The sequence below is a fragment of the Oryx dammah genome, unplaced genomic scaffold (assembly GCF_014754425.2).
Source record: "Oryx dammah isolate SB20612 unplaced genomic scaffold, SCBI_Odam_1.1 HiC_scaffold_27, whole genome shotgun sequence".
In the NCBI taxonomy this organism is placed as follows: domain Eukaryota; kingdom Metazoa; phylum Chordata; class Mammalia; order Artiodactyla; family Bovidae; genus Oryx; species Oryx dammah.
The window spans coordinates 31,676,043-31,694,891 of record NW_024070211.1 but is presented as its reverse complement, the minus strand read 5'-3'; the positions used below and the strand labels follow the sequence as shown (position 1 = coordinate 31,694,891).

General features: G+C 46.4%; 1 protein-coding gene across 1 annotated transcript in view; it reads right to left on the bottom strand.

The window, feature by feature from the left end:
• The window catches only part of MREG (melanoregulin), a 71,156-nt gene extending 54,163 nt beyond the window's left edge, over positions 1-16,993 (bottom strand). The window contains exon 1 of the mRNA XM_040228552.1: positions 16,805-16,993. Coding sequence (XP_040084486.1) covers positions 16,805-16,899 — 95 coding nt within the window. The 5' untranslated portion in view covers positions 16,900-16,993. The remainder of the gene's footprint in view (positions 1-16,804) is intronic.
• Positions 16,994-18,849: the final 1,856 nt, after the last annotated feature.

Below are 18,849 nucleotides of genomic sequence, written 5' to 3'. Positions count from 1 at the left end.
ACAGAGGACAGCTAAAATAGGATAGCTGGCAGAGGTAATCTTACCATGTTAAACATGAAATTATCATGAATACCCTGACAGCTAAGACAAAAAAAAAAAAAAAAAGGCATTCCAATGAGGAATAGAATTCTCATGTGATTAAAAGAAGCAAACAATTAATATGAAGAGATGAAATTTTTACCGGTTCTGAATTCAAGGAAATAAGAGTGAATTCAAAGTACAATGGTATGTATTAATATTATCTATCAAATTTCTTACAACAAGAAAATTAAGTAATAAACATGCACATCTGAATACTTTCAATAAGCAGTACTGGATGCTAAGTAAGGATTTCAGGAGCCTCATGCTGACACCTGGGTCATGATTTACCCTTTACGAGGCAGTATCTATGTTTACGAGGAGCTGAGTGGCAGAGTGTCATACCTAGGCCGTGCTTATACAAAGACCTGGTTAACTTCTGTGGGACTGGTCAGGTCGGGTCATGCTGGGGTCATCCCCTTCATCTGACGTTAATAATATGTACAAGTCCCTGACTCCACGTTACTCACAGGGCTTATAAAATTGTGAGCAACACAAACGTGGTCCCTGTCCCTGGACCTTGGAGTCTAGGGAGGGACAGAGAGTAACGAATGACCACACGCCAATCTAATTAAAAGCAGGGTAAGTGCTCCAAAGGGGGAGCTCACGGAGCTGCGAGAGGCAGGCAAAGCTAGTTAGGTCGCTCAGTCGTGTCCTAATCTTTGCGACCCCGTGGATTGTAGCCCACCAGGCTCCTCCGTCCATGGGATTCTCCAGGCAAGAATACTGGAGCAGGCTGCCATTTCCTTCTCCAGGGGATCTTCCCGACCCAGGGATTGAACCCTGGTCTCCCACATTAGAAGCAGATGCTTTAACCTCTGAGCCACCAGGGAAGCAGCTTCTCTGCTGCTGTGAGAGGCAGTAGGGGTAGGCATTAGGTAGGCATTGTGAAAAAGGGATTTAAATGAGTTTTAAGCTGAAAGACAAGAAACAGAGTTCCAAAAAAGGAAATGGCAGGTTCAAAGGCCCGGGGGTGGACTGAAGCAGAGTGAAGGTAGGGAAAGAAGGGGGATGTTGGCTCGTGAGTGAAAGAGAAGCTGAGGAGACAGCTGGGGCCAGATATTCCTGGCTCTGTAGGCCGTGTTTTCTAACATTCTTTAGAAATGTGGTCCTTATTCCTAGGGGCTAGCTAAGATGCAGAAGGGCTTTAAGCAGGACTGTAATGTGACATGAACAATATTACACCTTTGAAGATTTTTCTGGCTAACTTATACAAAAAAACTAAGAACGTGGCATCTGATACCATCAACCCATGGCAAATACAGGGGAAAAAGTGGAAACAGTGACAGATTTTCTTTTCTTGGGCTCCAAAATCACTGCGGATGGTAACTACAGCCATGAAATTAAAAGACACTTGCTCCTTCGAAGAAAAGCTATGACAAACCTAGACAATATATTAAAAAGCAGAGATATTACTTTGCCAACAAAGGTCAGTATAGTTAAAGCTATGGTCTTTCCAATAGTCACGTATGGATGTTGAGAGTTGGACCATAAAAAATGCTGAGCACTGAAGAATTGATGCTTTTGAACTGTGGTGTTGGAGAAGACTCTTGAGAGTCCCTTGGACTGCAAGGAGATCAAACCAGTCAATCCTAAAGGAAACCAATCCTGAACATTCACTGGAAGGACTGATGCTGAAGCTGAAGCTCCAGTACTTTGACCACCTTATGTGGAGAGCTGACTCATTGGAAGAGACCCGCATGCTGGAAAAGACTAAAGGCAAAAGGAAAAGGGGATGGCAGAGGATGAGATGGTTAGATAGCATCACCAACTCAATGGACATGAATATGAGCAAACTCTGGGAGACAGTGGAGGTCAGAGAAGCCTAGCATGCTGCAGTCGACGGGGTTGAAAAGAGTCGGACACAACTCAGCGACTGAACAATGACAACAACAAATACTCAAATTCACAGAGTCAGAAAGTACACTGGGGACTTTCTTGGTGGTCCACTGGCTAAGAATCCTGGCTCTCAATTCAGGGGATCCAGGTTCTATCCCTGGTCAGGGAACTAGATCTCAGATGCTGCAACTTAGACTCAGCCCAGCCAAATAATATATATATATATATATATATTTTTTTTTTTTTAATAAAAAAAGTCATTGGTAGATGAGAAGGGCCAAGAGTGGGAGGAGGTGGGGAAGGGGAAAGGGGTCTTAGTGTTTAATAGGGACAGAGTTTCAGTTTTGGAAGGTGAAAAATCCGGGAGATGGATGATGGTGAGAGTTGTACAACAATGTGAATGTACTTAGAGCCACTGAACTGTACAGTCAGATATAGTTAACATGAAAGTGAAAGGCGCTTGCTCGTGTCCAACTCGTTGCAGCCCCATGGACTGTACAGCCCATGGAATTCTCCAGGCCAGAATACTGGAGTGGATAGCCTGTCTCTTCTCCAGGGGATCTTTCCAACCCAGGGATCAAACCCAGGTCTCCCGCATTGCAGGCAGATTCTTTACCAACTGAGCCAAGAGGGAAGCCCAAGAATACTGGACTGGGTAGCCTATCCCTTCTTCAGCGGATCTTCCTGACCCAGGAGTTGAACCAGGGTCTCATGCATTGCAGGCGGATTCTTTAACTGAGCTATCAGGGAAGACCATGGTTAACACAGTATGCTTTATATTATGTGACTTTTACCACAATTAAAAAAAAAAAATCTTCCTGGCTACAGTGTGAAGAATGCTTCAGAGGGGTGAAGAGTGGACCTGAGGGATTCATTAAGATGGAACTGAAGCAACTCAGGTGAGACAGGATAGGTATTACCCTGCATAATCCAGCAGCAGGAGAGGGTAGAAGCTCTCTGGCTTTTCACCTGAACGGTGAGTGATGCCCTCGTCTGAGGCAGAGCTACAATGCCCCACAGCCACAGGGTGGCCAGCACATCTGCAGGTGTGACAGGAGTGAATGGCAAAGGAGGACAGACAGTGGGCGCCTGATAAGCAGACAGCATCTGGGACGGAAGGATAAGAGAAACGGACAACTGGGCTGAAGGTAATGTTAAGGCTTAAACCAACATGAAATATTCAGAAGCTGGCACCAAGGAGATGTTGCAACAGGAAGCAAAGTTTGGGTCTCCAAACTGGTGTTCAGCACAGGAACCCTCCCAGCTAGGGATGGACTCCAGCACTTGAGTGATGACGTCTGGGTCAGGCTTGGGAGAGCCAACCACGGCCCGCTCATGAAAACTGGGACAGAGAGGGGATGGGAGCTTGGAGCCAAGGTCTACAGGAGGCCAGCTACCTGAATGGATGCTGAAAAGTGCTCTTGAAGTCTCTCCAGTTCAGAAGAGCAGGGGCGGAGACTGGATAGAGTGATCAGAACTATAGAGAAGGAGCGACTTTCAGGGAGTCAGACACAGCTCAGCCACAAGACTGTCAGAAATGCCCTGTTTTCCCTTAGCTGCCTGAGACTGCAAAAGCTGAACAGAAAGACCCACCACTCGCTCCTTTTAAGAATGATGAGCCAACAAACAGGGAGGCAAATGATGCCTTGGTGCCCATACGAGCTTTACCAAGCATGTCTATCTCATTCATTCATTCATGCATTCGCTTATTCAACTGTATACTGCTACTGGGCTGGATGCTCCAGGAACTCACAAATAAACGGCATTGCCCCTGTTGCTGGTGTGACTATAATACAAGGAGGCAAGTGAATTTTCTTTTTAAATGCAAACAGAAAGTTGTAGGAACAGAGAGACAGAGACACATTATGTGTGATGAGAAGGAAGTTGAAGAAAGGTTACATGGAGTAAATACTAACCCAGACCTGAGAAGCACAGAGCCTTTCTCCAGAGAAGAGAAGCAAAGGGAATGGTGTTCCTGACAGAGGGACACCTACAGGGTATGGAAACTGAAAGTGTCCGTAGGGTGGGGGAACTCCCAAGTGTTCATGCAGGGCTGACCACACAGGCTCCCATGGAGGGAAATGGACAGACAGGAAGAAAAGGACATTTGGGGTCTGCTGGAGTTCAAGGAGTTCAACTTTGGTTCTGAGAACGGTGATAAGTTATCGAAGCGATTTTGAGCCTTGTCAGGTCTGAGTTTTACAGCAACAACTCTCGATAAAAAAGGAACAGGGCTTAGGAGGCTGTCACAATCAACGGTTACAAGAGGGTGGGTGTGGCTTTCCTGCCGTGGTCTTTGAGTTCCTAGTGTCGGGGGCCTCGGGGCCACTGTAAGGGAGCGGTGGGCCAGGAGATGGGCAGGGCTGCTCGGCAGAGAGAGGAAGATGCCACAGACCAACCACAACCAGAACAGCTGGTTCAAACCTGTAATTCGTGAGAGTTACAGAGAAGATTCCTTTGGGGCATAGGAAAGGTGGTATTCTACTGCTAAATAAGTCCACGTTTAATTCGAAACATTTTGAGATACTGGTTGGGGCACGAGTGAAGGAGGGTGCGGGCTTGAGAAACAGAGGTGGGAACAGCAAGCGTGGGTTCCTGCAGCATCAGAGACTCAGCCATGGCTGCCCTATTGACCCCAGATGGGTGACATGGAGGTGGGAGGAGGGGAGTCAGTGCTGACCACGTGAGGGTGATGCCTTTACAGAGGACGGGAGGAGCCACGGCTGACCTGCACACCTGCAAGACACGCAGAGAGCACTCAGGATCTGGGCTTAGGACCCAGGACAGGGCAGGAGACCTAGATGTGGGGGAAACGCTCATGCATCTCCATCACCGCAGAAGCCAGGGGGCCAGAGGAAGCCTCTGGGAACAAGGAGGAAGGAAAGCGAGGCCTCAGAGGAATGGAAAAGGAGGCTGCAGAGAGCAGGAGAGCCCAGGGAGCAAGAACGCTGGGCAAAGAGGAATTCTCCAGAGCAGGCGGCACCGGACAGCGTCAGAGCGTGAAGAGCATGAACTCCAACATCTTTATGCCTAAGCAATTTTGCGGCCAGTAAAACCACACAGCACTTTACCCCAGACCCTCCACACTCTATCCCTCCCTCTGTACAACCATCTGAGGTCTCAGGGGGGCAGGGTGACAGTGACGCTATCCCACTCGGCAGATGGGGACGAGACTCCACAGTTGTCTGACTTCTCCCAGGACAGGATGGTCCCCACCCTCCAGCACAAGGTCCCTGAAGGGGCATCTCTAAGCAGCCACAGTCATAGAGTTCATAGAGTGCGTCCAAGGGCTGGGATGGGATGGGTCCTCAAACATAGCGGCCCAGATACTGACTCCACGTGTGAAGTGGTTCCCGACTTCCCTGGGAAGCAAATTCCCCTGGGACTTCTCCTCAAGGCATCCAAACCCGGGGGCACAGTTTTCACCAGGACAGTACACATCCCTCTCAGATCCTGAAACCTGAGTTACGTTCCAGAAACTCAGTCCTTCATTTTTCCCCAAATCTGTTTCGTTTGTCTCAACAAGTTGAAAGATAGGTTCCACGGCTCTAAGGTAGAGGTGAAAAGTGAAAGTGTTTGTTGCTGGGTCGTGTCCAACTCTTTGCAAACTATGGACTGTAGCCCACCAGGCTCCTCTGTCCATGGGATTTCCCAGGCAAGAATACTGGAGCAGGTTGCCAGTAAGGAACTGGCAGAAGGCTCCAGGGGATCTTCCCGACCCAGAGATCGAACCTGGGTCTCCCACACTGCAGGCAGATTCTTCACCATCTGAGTCACCGGGATGTACTCAGTATTTCTTCACAACCCACATCACCTGGTGGGGGTGGGCACAGAGAAGCTGCTTTACAAGTACTTTTAAAAGTTACAGAGCTGTGACCCCAAAGTACTAAAGGAAATCCCAGACATAACTCATTACAAGTTCCCTAATGCAGGAGGTTTAGACATTAACCAGTATCCACTTGAATGGGTGTGTGCTCAGTCACTCAGTTGTATCCGACTCTCTGTGACCCCATGGACTCTAGCCCACAGGGCTCCTCTGTCAAATGGAATTTTCCAGACAAGAATACTGGAGTGGGTTGCCATTCCCTTCTCCAGGGAATCTTCCTGATCCAGGGATCAAACTTGAGTCTCTCATGTCTGCTCTGGCAGGCAGATTCTTTACCACAATGCAACCTGGGAAGGTGATAAACAGCATCTGACCTTGAGTAATCTAGCCACTTTTGGCTTCATAAGCCACAATTTCTTGGCTTGTTTTGAGAAGATTATGACAGGTGCCTTCTTGGCCAGTCACTCGTTGTTTAGTAGCTAAGTCATGTTCGCCTCTTTGCAGCCCCATGGACTGCAGCCTGCCAGGCTCCTCTGTCCATGGGATTTCCCAGACAAGAATACTGGAGCAGACTGCCATTTTAGTCTCCAGGGAATCTTCCCAACTCAGGGATCAAATCCCCATCTCCTGTATTGGCAGGTGGATTCTTTACCACCAAGCCACCAGGGAAGCCCCTTGGCCAGTCAGTCCTACCCTCTCACAATCACTTAATCAATATTTCTGTCTTCTCTCTCTTCTCCCCACCCCACAAGCACGCACACATACACACACACAGACACACACATATGACTCCAGCCAACATCTAAGAGTACCACCCATCCTTAACCTAAAGTCCTGAAGGCAGCTCTGTAGGAAGGTCAACACTGGCCTGTTAGGATGTCTCCGGACAGGCAGTGCCTCCCCAGCATCCTCTAATTAGGAGCAGTGCTCCCCTGACAACCCCTGAGTCTCAGACTCTGCCTGCCTAGTCACTGATCCTCTCCCCAGGGGACAATATAAAACAGGGGAAAGAACCAAGGGCTTCTGCCCCAAGGTGAGCAATGACTTTCATCCGAGTAATGCTCTCAAGCTCAGGATCTGGGCGGCTGTCCTGTCTGCAGAGGAGCCCCCTACTCCGTTTGGCTCCCTCCCTCACCTGGACCTCACTCCCATCACCTTCTTCTTATCTATTCAAGTTACAAACCTGGTTTCTTTGAAGGCCTAGAGAAGTGGGGCACACCACTAAATAAATCATTAAGTTAATAATTTCACCAAAACACCAATCAAGGTAAAAGTGAATGAGGGCTTGAACTCATAGAGAAGGACCTGTCAGACCAGCCTGGTTCCCAAGATCCCTGCTCCCCATTCCTTTCATCCTGCTCCATCACCCAGGCAAGGCAGCATCTGCTTTGTTTTAAAACTTTGAATCCTTAGGGTGGAGAGTCCAGAGCGAAGAAAAACCTAAAGCGAACAACTTAAGCAGAAGCTTGGGAACCTCTGTGCACTCAAGCCTGTAAAGCACTGTGGGACATTTGTGTAAAGAGAACTCTGTGCAAAGGCCCTGGGGTCTGGGACAGAGCCCAGGAGGACAGACGGCAGGGAGAAGAGGGCACTGAATCGGAGCTTCACTCTCCCTCCCTCCCTCCCCTGTGAAATGATCTCTAAAGGTTTGAGGAAAGTGAGAGGGGCCGTTTCGCCCCTGGCCGCCATCTGCTGATGGTAAATATTTTATGAACTTCAGGCATCTGAGAGGTGACTCTGAAGTCACACATGAAGCGAAGCAAAGGCTGCTCTTTTCTCCCAGAAGGTAAGATGAGCAGTTTCAGCTTCCATCCCCAACCCCACCTAGGGTGTGAGGCCAAACCTCTCGGGATTCTTTTCTTCCAATACCAACAGGGCTAAGGGAGACTCCAGGCTTAGAAACATCAGTATTAATCCAATGTTTGAACATGACTGAACCCCAAGTCTAAACATCATCCCAAGGTTTCTGGCACTTTTCTCAGTGTTTAAACACCTGGTCTCATGACATCCTTCAACAGCAGAGCTATCTACCTTCTCAATATGTAAGAAGAAAACTGCGGGTGCTTTTCTGGGCCCCTCTTGCTCCCTGACATGCTCTCACCCTTCATGTCTCTCCATCCCAAGGCTGAAACAGTCTCACATCATCACGGGTTTCATTCACTGCTTTAAATTCAGTGCTTTAAAGGCCTGAAGATGGTTCTGACAAGAAGTCTGTGAAGAAGGCAGGGGAGGCATGATTTTTCTGTCTCCCAGATGAGGAAACACTGGGGTGCGGGAAGATTAGACTCAGCCCTTGGTCTCTGCCTTGTTTACACTAACTCCTGGTCTCACAGCTTTAAATGCCATCTTCCTGAGGAAGATTCTCAAACTTGTAACTGAATCCCCAGCTCAGACACGCTCTCAAGTCCCAGACTCCTGCACGGCCTGCCTTCTTCCCTTCTCCATGAGGATGCCTGGTCCACAGCTCAAGTTCAACATGGTGCACCAAGCCCCTGACCTTCCCTCCAAAGCTCCCCACCAACAGTCTCCCCACCTAGAAGATGGGAAACCTATCCTTCCTCAGGCCAAAACCCTTCAAGTCATCCTTGGTTCTCTCACCCCCAACACTAATCCAATAGAAAATCCTATTGACCACACATTAAACAAATGCCCATCTCTACCAGTACCACTCCCCAGGTCAAAGAACCTCTATCTTACAAAAGAATCCCTGCAATTTTTTTTCCACTGATCTACCTTTTTCCAGGTCTGGAAGATCCCATGGAGAAGGGAATGGCTAGCCACGCCAGTATTCTTGCTTGGGAAATCCCATGGACAAGAGAAGTCTGGAGGGCTACAGTCCATGGGCTCGCAAAGAGTCGGTTGGACACGGCTGAACGACTAATGCTTTCTTTCACTTTCACCTTTTTCAACCACTACCTCTACCAACGCTCTTCTTAACACAGTTAAAGTGATCTTTTCAATATGTCAATCAATTCCTGTCACCCCTCCCTCACGACCCTCCAGGGGCTCCCATCTGACACAGAATATAAGCCCAGGTCACATCATGGTCCATAATCCCCACGTGACATGCCAGCTACTCTGGTCTCTTTGCTGTTCCCTGAACCCACCAGTCAGGCGGCCATCTCCAGGCCCTTGCACGGGCTGATTCTCCTATGATAGTGCTCCCTCCCCACCCCCACCCCATATCCACACGCCTCGCTCCCTCCCCTCCGTCATATCACTGTTTAAATATCCCCTCTTCAACGAGGCTTACTCTGACCAATCTATTTAAAATTGCACGTATGCTCTTCTGCCCCGACTCTACCTCCGTATTCACAGGGTCTACATCCCTGGGTTGGGGGAGGTGCAGAGGAGCCGGTGCTTTCTGGAACCAACTCCCTGCAGATACCTAGGGATGACTGTATTTGTTTACCTTCTGATTTATTTATCAATACTATGCTTACTCTTTGTTGTGCTTCCCTAAAACCATAATAAAAGCCCCCTGAGGAGAGCATCTGTATCTCTTTTGCTCAACGATGTATGTGGAGTGCTTAGAACAGGACCTGACACTTAATGGATGCTCAATTTGTTGAATGAATGACTTGTGACTTCCCAGCGTCACAGGGCTCTGAATGGCAGAAACGAGGCTGGAATCCCACTCTCCGGACTCACAGACAAGCTCTTAATATCTTTGAGCTGTTTAAATTCATGAAGGTGGGGCTCAGAGTCTTCCAGAGGAAGCGGACAGTAAGCATATATATTCATGTCTAGTGGTGATCAGCCTCTGAAGGAATAAGGGTCAGAGTGAGGGTGAAAAGTACTGTTTGAAAGAGCGTGGTCAGGGAAGATCTTTCTGATAAAATAACTTTAAGTAGAGACTTGAATCGAGGGAGGGAGTTTCCTGGGTAAGTGAAGAAAGGATATGCTAGGCAGGGAGGGCACTAAGAGTGTATCTGAGGACCCAGGAGGAGGCCAATGTGGCTGAAGAATGAACAACTTGCCCTTTTGTGCTGACTTTAAAATCTATACCGTGAGTAATAGCCCCAAACTCGAAACCACCCAAAAGTCCACCAACAGAATGGGTGAACCAAAGGGAATACACCATAAAACCCACTAACCAAAGAATGGGTGAATCAGTGGGAATACACCATCAAGCAGTGAGAACCACCGACTGCATGCCCCAGCTTGGACCGAGCTCACAGAGTCAAGCACACACACAGTTTGATCCTGCATATATAAAGTTTAAAAGCAGGCAAAACTAAAGTCCATTTTTAAGGTGCATACATAGGCGGAAAAGCTATCAAGAAAAGCAAGGAAATGACCATCACACAAGTCTAGATATAATCAAGGGTGGGGGTGGTGTGGGTTGCCCACAGCTATCTCTTGCCTTGGGCGGTATCCATCTTGTAGCTGTTCTTTTTTTAAGTTTTTTTTTTCATGTGGACCATTTTTTAAGTCGTTATTGAATTTGTTTCAATATTGCTTCTTTTTTATGTTTTCGTTTTTTTGGCCACCAGGCATGTGGGATCTTAGCTCCCCAACTAGGGATTCAACCTGCACCCCCCCTGCCCTCCATTGGAAGGCAAAGTCTTAACCACTGGACCACCAGGGAAGTCCCTGTAGTTGTATTTTACACTGTATATGTGCTTGTATGTTTTCAGTCTTTGATATACAAACACAAGATTTTTAAAGTTAAGAAAAAAATAATGAGAGGCAATACAGCAAAGTCTTAACTCCTTTCTAGGCAGTACAGGGGTTCTTTAGATATATACAGCCTCACCAAAATTATTTTCTAAAAAAAAAAGACACCAAAGAACAGAGTGTAGGGCCTGTTATTGGTTGCAAAACAAATATATACTGTTGTTCAGTCACTCAGTTGTATCCGACTCTTCACAACCGCACGGACTGCAGCATGCCAGACTTCTCTGTCCTTCACTATCTCCCAGAGCTTGCTCAAACTCATGGCCATCCAGTCAGTGATGCCATCCAACCATCTCGTCCTCTGTCAACCGGTTCTCCTCCTGCCTTCAATCTTTCCCAGCATGAGGGTCTCTTCCAATGAGTCAGTTCTTCGAATCAGGTGGCCAAAGTATTGGGAGTTTCAGCTTTGGCGTCAGTCCTTCCAATGACTATTCAGGACTGATTTCCTTTAGGATTGACTGGTTTGATCTCCTTGCAGTCCAAGGGACTCTCAAGAGTCTTCTCTAACACCACAGTTAAAAAGCATTGATTCTTCGGTGCTCAGCTTTCTTTATAGTCCAACTCTCATATCCATACATGATTACTGGAAAAACCATAGCTTTGACTAGAGAGATCTTTGTCAGCAAAGTAATATCTCTGCTTTTTAATATGCTGTCTAGGTTGGTCATAGCTTCCAAGGAGCAAACGTCTTTTAATTTCATGGCTGCAGTCACCATCTGCCATCAGCTATAAGTATACATATAACCCCTCCCTCTTGGACCTCCCTTCCATGCTCTCCTCATCCCACCCCCTAGGTCATCACAGAGCAACAAGCTGAGCTCCCTGTGCTATACAACAGTTCCCACTAGCTGTCTGCTTTACACATGGTAATGTATATATGTCATCCACAATCTCCCAAATGATGCCACCCTCCCCTTCTCCCACTGTGTCCACACATCTCCTTACTATGTCTACGTCTCTATTCCTACTCTGCAAACAGATTTATCTGTTCCATTTTTCTAGATTCTACATATATGCCTTAATATACAGCTATCAAGTTTGTGGCAATTTGTCACAGCAGTCCTGGAACCTAATAACAGGTACCCCACTGTTTCTTTTAATTAGCAACATGAAATCTTGGGTCAAAACGTCATTTGCTGTTTTACAAACAAATAAACAACGATCCAGCCATTCCAAAACGATGCATTTGCATCATCCTCCTGTCCTCAGTGCATATGGATATTTTGTTGTCATTGTGATCGTTACTAACTCTCCTTGAGAAAAACAGTGTGGAGAAGAATGACTTTCAGAACTTCAAACTTTACATAGATGATGGACAAGATGGACATTACATGATTCATTCCTAAACCTGGGATGAAGGTGAGGAAATAGTGAGACTGAATGAAACCTTTGGCTTTTTTATCACAGAGGCCTGGTGTCAAGCCCACATCAGGCTATGGATCCTTTCTCCAAGCCTAGACTTGTTTTAAGCTTCCTGCTGTTAGAAATGCCTACTCACATATTTGCTGATGAAGCCGAACTTGGCAGCTGGATCATAGTCATGACTCACACATCATGGTGGCTCAGATGGTAAAGCGTCTTTGTACAATGTGGGAGACCTGAGTTCGATCCCTGGGTCAGGAAGATTCCCTGGAGAAGGAAATGGCAACCCATTCCAGTACTCTTGCCTGGAAAATCCCATTGACAGAGGAGCTTGGTGCAGGCTACTGTCCATGGGGTCGCAAACAGTCAGGCACGACTGAGCGACTTCACTTCACTTCACACATCAGAGGCCTTCAGGCTCCTTCCCAGGACTACACACAACCTTGCTGCCCCTGTATTCCATGTCAAACAGAATTTCAGCTGACATAAAGCCACAGAAAGAAGACAGTCTACATCAAGCCTGGAACAGCTCTTCAAGGCTGCACCTTAAAGTCAGATGCCTTCCCTGGACAGAAGAAGAAACTAAGGTTCAAGGACGTTACAAGACTTCCCCAAAGACCCACAGACAATTAATAGTTGGGACAAGAACTCAGGTTTCTTAACTCCTCCTGGTCTTGGCTCTCAAGGTCAGGTTGCCCCTGCATTCAAGTAGAAGAATTAAACTAAGGAAGGACATAGAAGAAAGGCGAAAAGGAGAAAAGAGTCACAATGGGCAGGAGCTAAAGCTAGTGACATCTACCAGTGTCTAGGATATAAACACTATCAGTTAAACTTGGAAATTGTTTGGTAGCTTTCTGAATTTTCTGCAATGCAAGGAATAAACTCTGAAGTCAAACAGACATGGATTCAAATTCTGACTCTCCAACTTACCAGTTGTGACTGTCAACTAATTATTTAAACACTCTAAGCCCTGAGTTCCTTACCTATAAAATGGGGAATGAATAACACCTATTTTATCTGGTCACTATTGCTGTTCAGTGGCTAAGTCGTGTCTGATTCTTTAGGACCTTATTAACTAATTAACTGCAGCACGCCAGGCTTCCCTGTCCACTATCTCCCAGAGGTTGCTCAAACTCATGTCCGTTGAGTCGATGATGCCATCCAACCATCCCACCCTCTGTCGTCCCCTTCTCCTCCTGCCCTCAATCTTTCCCAGCATCAGGGTCTATTCCAATGAGTCAGCTCTCCACATCAGGTGGCCAAAGTATTGGAGCTTCCGTTTCAACATCAGGACTTCCAATGAATATTCAGGGTTGATTTCAATCTTTAGGATTGACTGGTTTGATCTCCTTTGCTGTTCAAGGGACTCTCAAGAGTCTTCTCTAGCACCATAGTTCAAAAGCATCAATTCTTCAGTGTTCAGCCTTCTTTGTGGTCCAACTCTCACATCCACAGATGATTACTGGAAAAAACTGGAGTTTGCTCAAATTAATGTCCACTGAGTCGGTGATGCCATCTAACCATCTCATCTTCTGCAGTAGACCAAACAAAAAGATGTCTAGCTAACAATTATGCCATTGACAGCAACACCAGAAGGGAAACCAGCAGGATTAGATTGATCACAGGCACAGAGACAAGAGAATGTGAAATCAGAGGCCAGAGAATGAGGAAATGGGAAATCAGGCCTGGAAGGTCAGCACGGGGCACTCCGTGTACACCACTCCATGTACACCAAGAAAAGACCAGCAGCTTTCTTTCTCTTGTAACTTTCAAGAGAAGAGTTTTCATGTAATCATGCAGGGGAAGGAACCAGATCTCATGATGAGTGGGAGGTGAAGGAGGAGGTGGGGGTACAATTGACTGCACTTTAAAGACATCTGCGCCCGACACAAGGGAAAGCAGAGGATGCCAGCTAAAGAAAACAGCAACATGGGGATGAATTTATCATCAGGGGAGGCCCCAGCATACTTCAAGAGAAAGGGCAAAGAAAGAACTCATGGGAAAATATACATGCAAGCCAGACAACTGACAGCCATTCCCTTTAAGTACAAAATTCCAGAAAAAGCAAACAAGGCAAGATCAAAAACACAGGGACTTTCCTGGTGGTCCAGTGGTTAAAAATTTGCCTTGTTGTGGGAGACACCAGTTGGGCTCCTGGTCAGGGAACTGGAATCCCACATGCTGCGAGGCAGCAAAACCCATGCACTGCCACAACTCCCAAGTCTGTGTGCCACAACTGAGACTCAATGCAGCCAAATAAATCAATAAATATTTCTAAAAACCACAAGTGGCAATGTCAGGTTGGCATAGGAGCTGAGATTAAAAACTAGTTTTGCTGAACTAATGAGGTTCCCTGGTCTGTTTTGAAAAAGGACTGCAGATGACCACGCACACAAATGACACACGTCTTCCTTTCAACCATATCTCTTCCAGCACTATTGCCTTGGGGGATTAAATAGAGCTTGATAACCACTGCTTTATGATGGAATAAAGGATTCAGTTGAGGGCAGGCAATGTCTGTATAAAATCTTTTTTTATAAATGAAAAAAAACTGACATGAAGAATGAAGTTCTTAATAAAATAAAAATTAAGACCATCTGGCCATATGACTTCACCACGTCAAGATTTCAAACCAGTCACTTTGGAAAACAGCCTGGCGGCAACTCAGAAAGTTAAAATGTACAATTTACTGTGTGACCTAGCAATTCCACTTCTAGGTATATACCCAAGAGAATCAAAAACATATGTCCACACACAAAAATTTGTACACTAATGTTCACAGAATCATTATTTTAAAAGCCAAAAAGTGGAAATCACCCAAATATCTATCAATTGATAAATAAAATGTAAAACATCTATATACTGGAATATTATCCAACAATAAAAAGAGTTAAGTGCTGATAAACCTACAACATAGATGAAACTTGAAAACATTATGCTAAGTGAAAGTCAGATGCAAAAGGCCACATATTGAAGGATTCCGTTTATACAAAATGTCCAGAAGAAGTAAATCTCCAAAGACAAAAAGTAGATCAGTGGTTGACTGTGGGCCTGGGGGATGGCAGGGAGTGGGCAGGGAAGGGAAGGCAGCAAGTGACTGCCAATGAGTATAGTGCTTCTTTTTGGAGTGATGAAAAATGTCCAGAGTTAAGAATGTTGATGACTGCACAGCTCTGTGAATGTATTAAAAAGCACTGAATTTCACATCTAAAAAAGATTTCAATCTAGACCTTCTAATGATTTGGGCAGGAAAGAACATGCAGGTATCTATACACTGCATCCCTCTGAGGTACATACTATTATGATTCCCATTTTAAAGATGAGGAAATTAAAGCACAAAAAGTTTCATAACTTGTGCCAGGTCACCCAGGCTAGAATTTAACCCCAGGCAATCTGGCTCACGAGCACTATGCTATTCTGCTCCAACTGACTCTAATGTCTTAAGATTACTTGCAAATTCGCTGACTTACAATGTAAACCAAGGCAGGAGAGGGTTGAGATTTTTTAAAACAACCAGAACTATTATCTTAAATAGCAATTCCCAACAGAATACTGGAAAGACCCAAGGCTCTGAGAATGAGACCAAGCTGAAGGCTGTTATTTCATGTTACTACGAATATTGACAAATTGAGGGTATTATCCGAGCCTGAAATTCCAGATGGCTATCCACTATTTTAAGACTAGGGGTAGATTACTGGGTTTCTCCCTGCCCACAACAATCTAATAATCGAAGTGGGAACACCATTGCAGGAGCAAACAAAAACATTGTGTATGGTGTGTATATTATATACAGAAAACAAACAGGACATACATGTTTACGTATATATGTGCTCACTAAACCATGAGGAGCAGATAGCAAGTTCTAAACCCTAGCTAGGAGAGAAAGATGAATAAGAACGAAAAAATCAAAGACGACTGACTGTTTGAAGGAGACTTGAAAACCAGCATTTAAGAAGAGGCAGGAAGAATAAAGGTCACCACTTGAAACAAGCTTGGAGGGAATAAGAAGCTTAGATTGTTTGTAGAGCAGTAAGGATGCCTGTCTGATTAAGTCAAAGAGTGCACAGTGTGTAATATACCGGAAAACAGGAGTGGACAGGAGGGAAGGGGTTATGTAAGATCTCAAAAGTCAAGGGGAGTGTTTGGACTTGATAGAGTAAGAAAAGGTAAATCGTGTTTTTAAAAAGTTGTGAAAGCTTTATCATATTAGTTGCATATTTCATAAGAAACACTAGCTTCCGTGTTTTTGCCTAGAAAACCCTAGAATTTTGCCTCATCTACTAATTCCTAATTTCATTTTAAATATTTTGTTTCTACCCTACCTACCCCCAAGTCATGCCGAAATGAAACCTTGATTTCAGCAGTCAAGATATAAAATAATTGCTTACAATCACAGCCCTGAACAAAGCCGTGTTGTATGGTCCCTTCACAAAGGCACTTAGCACATTGCTACCGTGCATTAATTTCCTCACACTTAATAGCTTAATCTGTCATGAATCAACATTCCACTGTCCTTTGAGAAAAATATGTACTTTTTTTAATGTGAAAAATATTTCCTTGCTCTCCATCACTGTAAATGTCTTCTCTTCCTAATAAAATTGAATGATAAGGTATCCAACTTTTTTCCTGGGTTAAAGAAATTCACAGCCGCCCATTTCACTGAAATATGCCTGTGAAACAGACAATCACAGTTGTATTTAATAGGACCCCTGTGCAAACTTCTCTCCGGTAGTTCTCTGCCCGGGGAACTACACCCAAGCTCTTGCTGTTTCCCACACGCATCTTCTTGGGTCTCAGGCGCCTCCAAGGATTTGTGCATTCTGGCAAAAACTTTACCCAAGGAACAACCCCCAAGGCGCAGGATCTTCTTCGAGGAACCAAGGGGCTCAGTCTGTGCCTCCGTGTGAGCTTAAAACAAGCGCACCTCCCCAGCTCAGAGGGGCACACGGGTACCCCGAGTCCGTGGTGCCCGGCGGCAGCCAGGGAGCCCCAGATTACGGCCGGGGCGCGCGCACCCACCTGACCAGAGGCTCCTTCTCCGGCACGGCGGGCTCCTCCAGGCACTTGCAGGGGCAGCAGCAGCACGCGGTCCTCAGCCAGTCCCTCAGCCCCATGGAGAGCGAGGTGCCCCGCCGGCGCCGGGCGACTCGGGGGGAGCCGCGGCGGCGAGCGAGCGCGGCTGGGGCGCGGCCACCCGACCGGCGTCCAGGTGCGGGGACAGTGGCGGCCGGGGCGTCGCGGGCCGGTCCGTGCGCATCCCGCCGCGGCCGGCGACGCGGGCGAGGCGGGAGGCGCCTGCTCTGCGGGAGCTGCGGAGCCGCGCGCTTTCCTCCACTTGGGTTTTGTTTGGGGCGCGGGTTTCGGTGGGGCTTTTCTTCTCGCTCTTTAATTCCCCGGGCGCAAATTGGGGCGCATGCGTCCCCGAGACGCTCCGCTGCTGCCCTCTAAGGAGGAAGCCGGGACTCCAGCCGCCAGATGGCAGAATCCGAGGGCGCAGCTGGGGATGGGGCTGGGGGAAGGCGGAGCCCGCCCCCGAGACACAGAGCACGAGGTTGGGCTGGATCTATTCATACGTTTTATTGGCTTCACTCCCCGAGGAAATAAAAGGTCCTCCTTCCCACCCCCACCCCTTGCCTTCAAAGCAGAGATTAGGGCATATTTTTAGCGTGTTAGCGCCACAGAGGGTAAAAGTTAGCAAAAATGGATTCATGCATTATAGAAGTGAGCTTTTTGAGTACTACGTTCACAACGAATTTTAAAAAATTGTTTTCAAGTCTCCCAGCCCTTGAATTTTCTCAAAAAAAGGCAACCTCTGTCATTAGCTTTTTGACTTCCCCAGTGGCTCAGTGGTAAAGAATCCGCCTGCCAGTGCTTGAGAGGCTGGAGAGGCAGGTGGGATTCCTGAGTCAGGAAGATCCCCTGGAGGAAGAAATGGCATCCCACTCCAGGATTCTTGCCGGGAAATCCCATGGACAGGGGGGCCTGGGGGCTACAGTCCATGGGGTCCCAAAGAGTCGGCTGCGACTGAATTTTTTACTATTTACCAGATTTTTAAAACACACACACACACTTAATGCTTATGCAAACGTGTAAGTATAGGCACCCATAGCCTTTTCCCTTTATACTCAGTGCCATACTCCACACATTTCTGTCCCTGGCTTTTTTCACTCAGTTTACAACGGAGACTGTCCCACCAGCACGTGAAGAACTCCTTCCTTATGATCTTTAACAGTTGCATTTATGCAGTTGATGCCCTTATGTTTTTTTAACCAGATGCCAATGGATGAATAGCAAGTTCATCACAGCCTTTTGTTATTAAAATAATGCTGCAGTAAATATCCTTGAACTATGTGTTTGGACATGTATATCTCTTGAATAAATATTTGGCAGTTTAATTTCTAGGTCACAGGTAAGATGCCTTTTTAATTTTTCATGGATCTTGCCAAAAAGTGAAGTGAAGTCGCTCAGTCATGTCTGACTCTTTGCAGTCCCATGGACTGTAGCCTACTAGGCTACTCTGTCCATGGGATTTTCTAGGCTAGAGTACTGGAGTGGGCTGCCATTTCCTTTTCCAAGGCACCTTCCCACCCCAGGGATCAAACCCAGGTCTCCTGCATTGCAGACAGATGCTTTACCATCTGAGCCACCAGGGAAGCCTGGATCTTGCCAAACTGCCCTCTAAAGAGCTAATTCTAATTCACACTCTGACTGGCCACATCTGAAAGTATATTTCCTTAGACAACCACCAATACTGTGGAATTTTCCTCTTTATCAATCATGTTTATTCAACAAATGTTTATCAAACATCTGTAGGTACCAGGCATGTTCTAGGCTCTGGGGACACTGCAATGAATGAAATAAATAAAAATCCTTATTTTTGGGGAGCAAACATTCTACTTGGGGAGTTAGACAAATGAAATACATTATTGAGTGTGTTAGCAGGTGATTTGTACTGTGGAGAAAAATAAGACAGGAAAGCAGTGCCAGGAAGGCGTGTGCGTGTGTGTGTGTGTGTGTGTGTGTAGCATAGTGTACTGGGGAGAGGAGTGGTGGCTGCAGTTTTA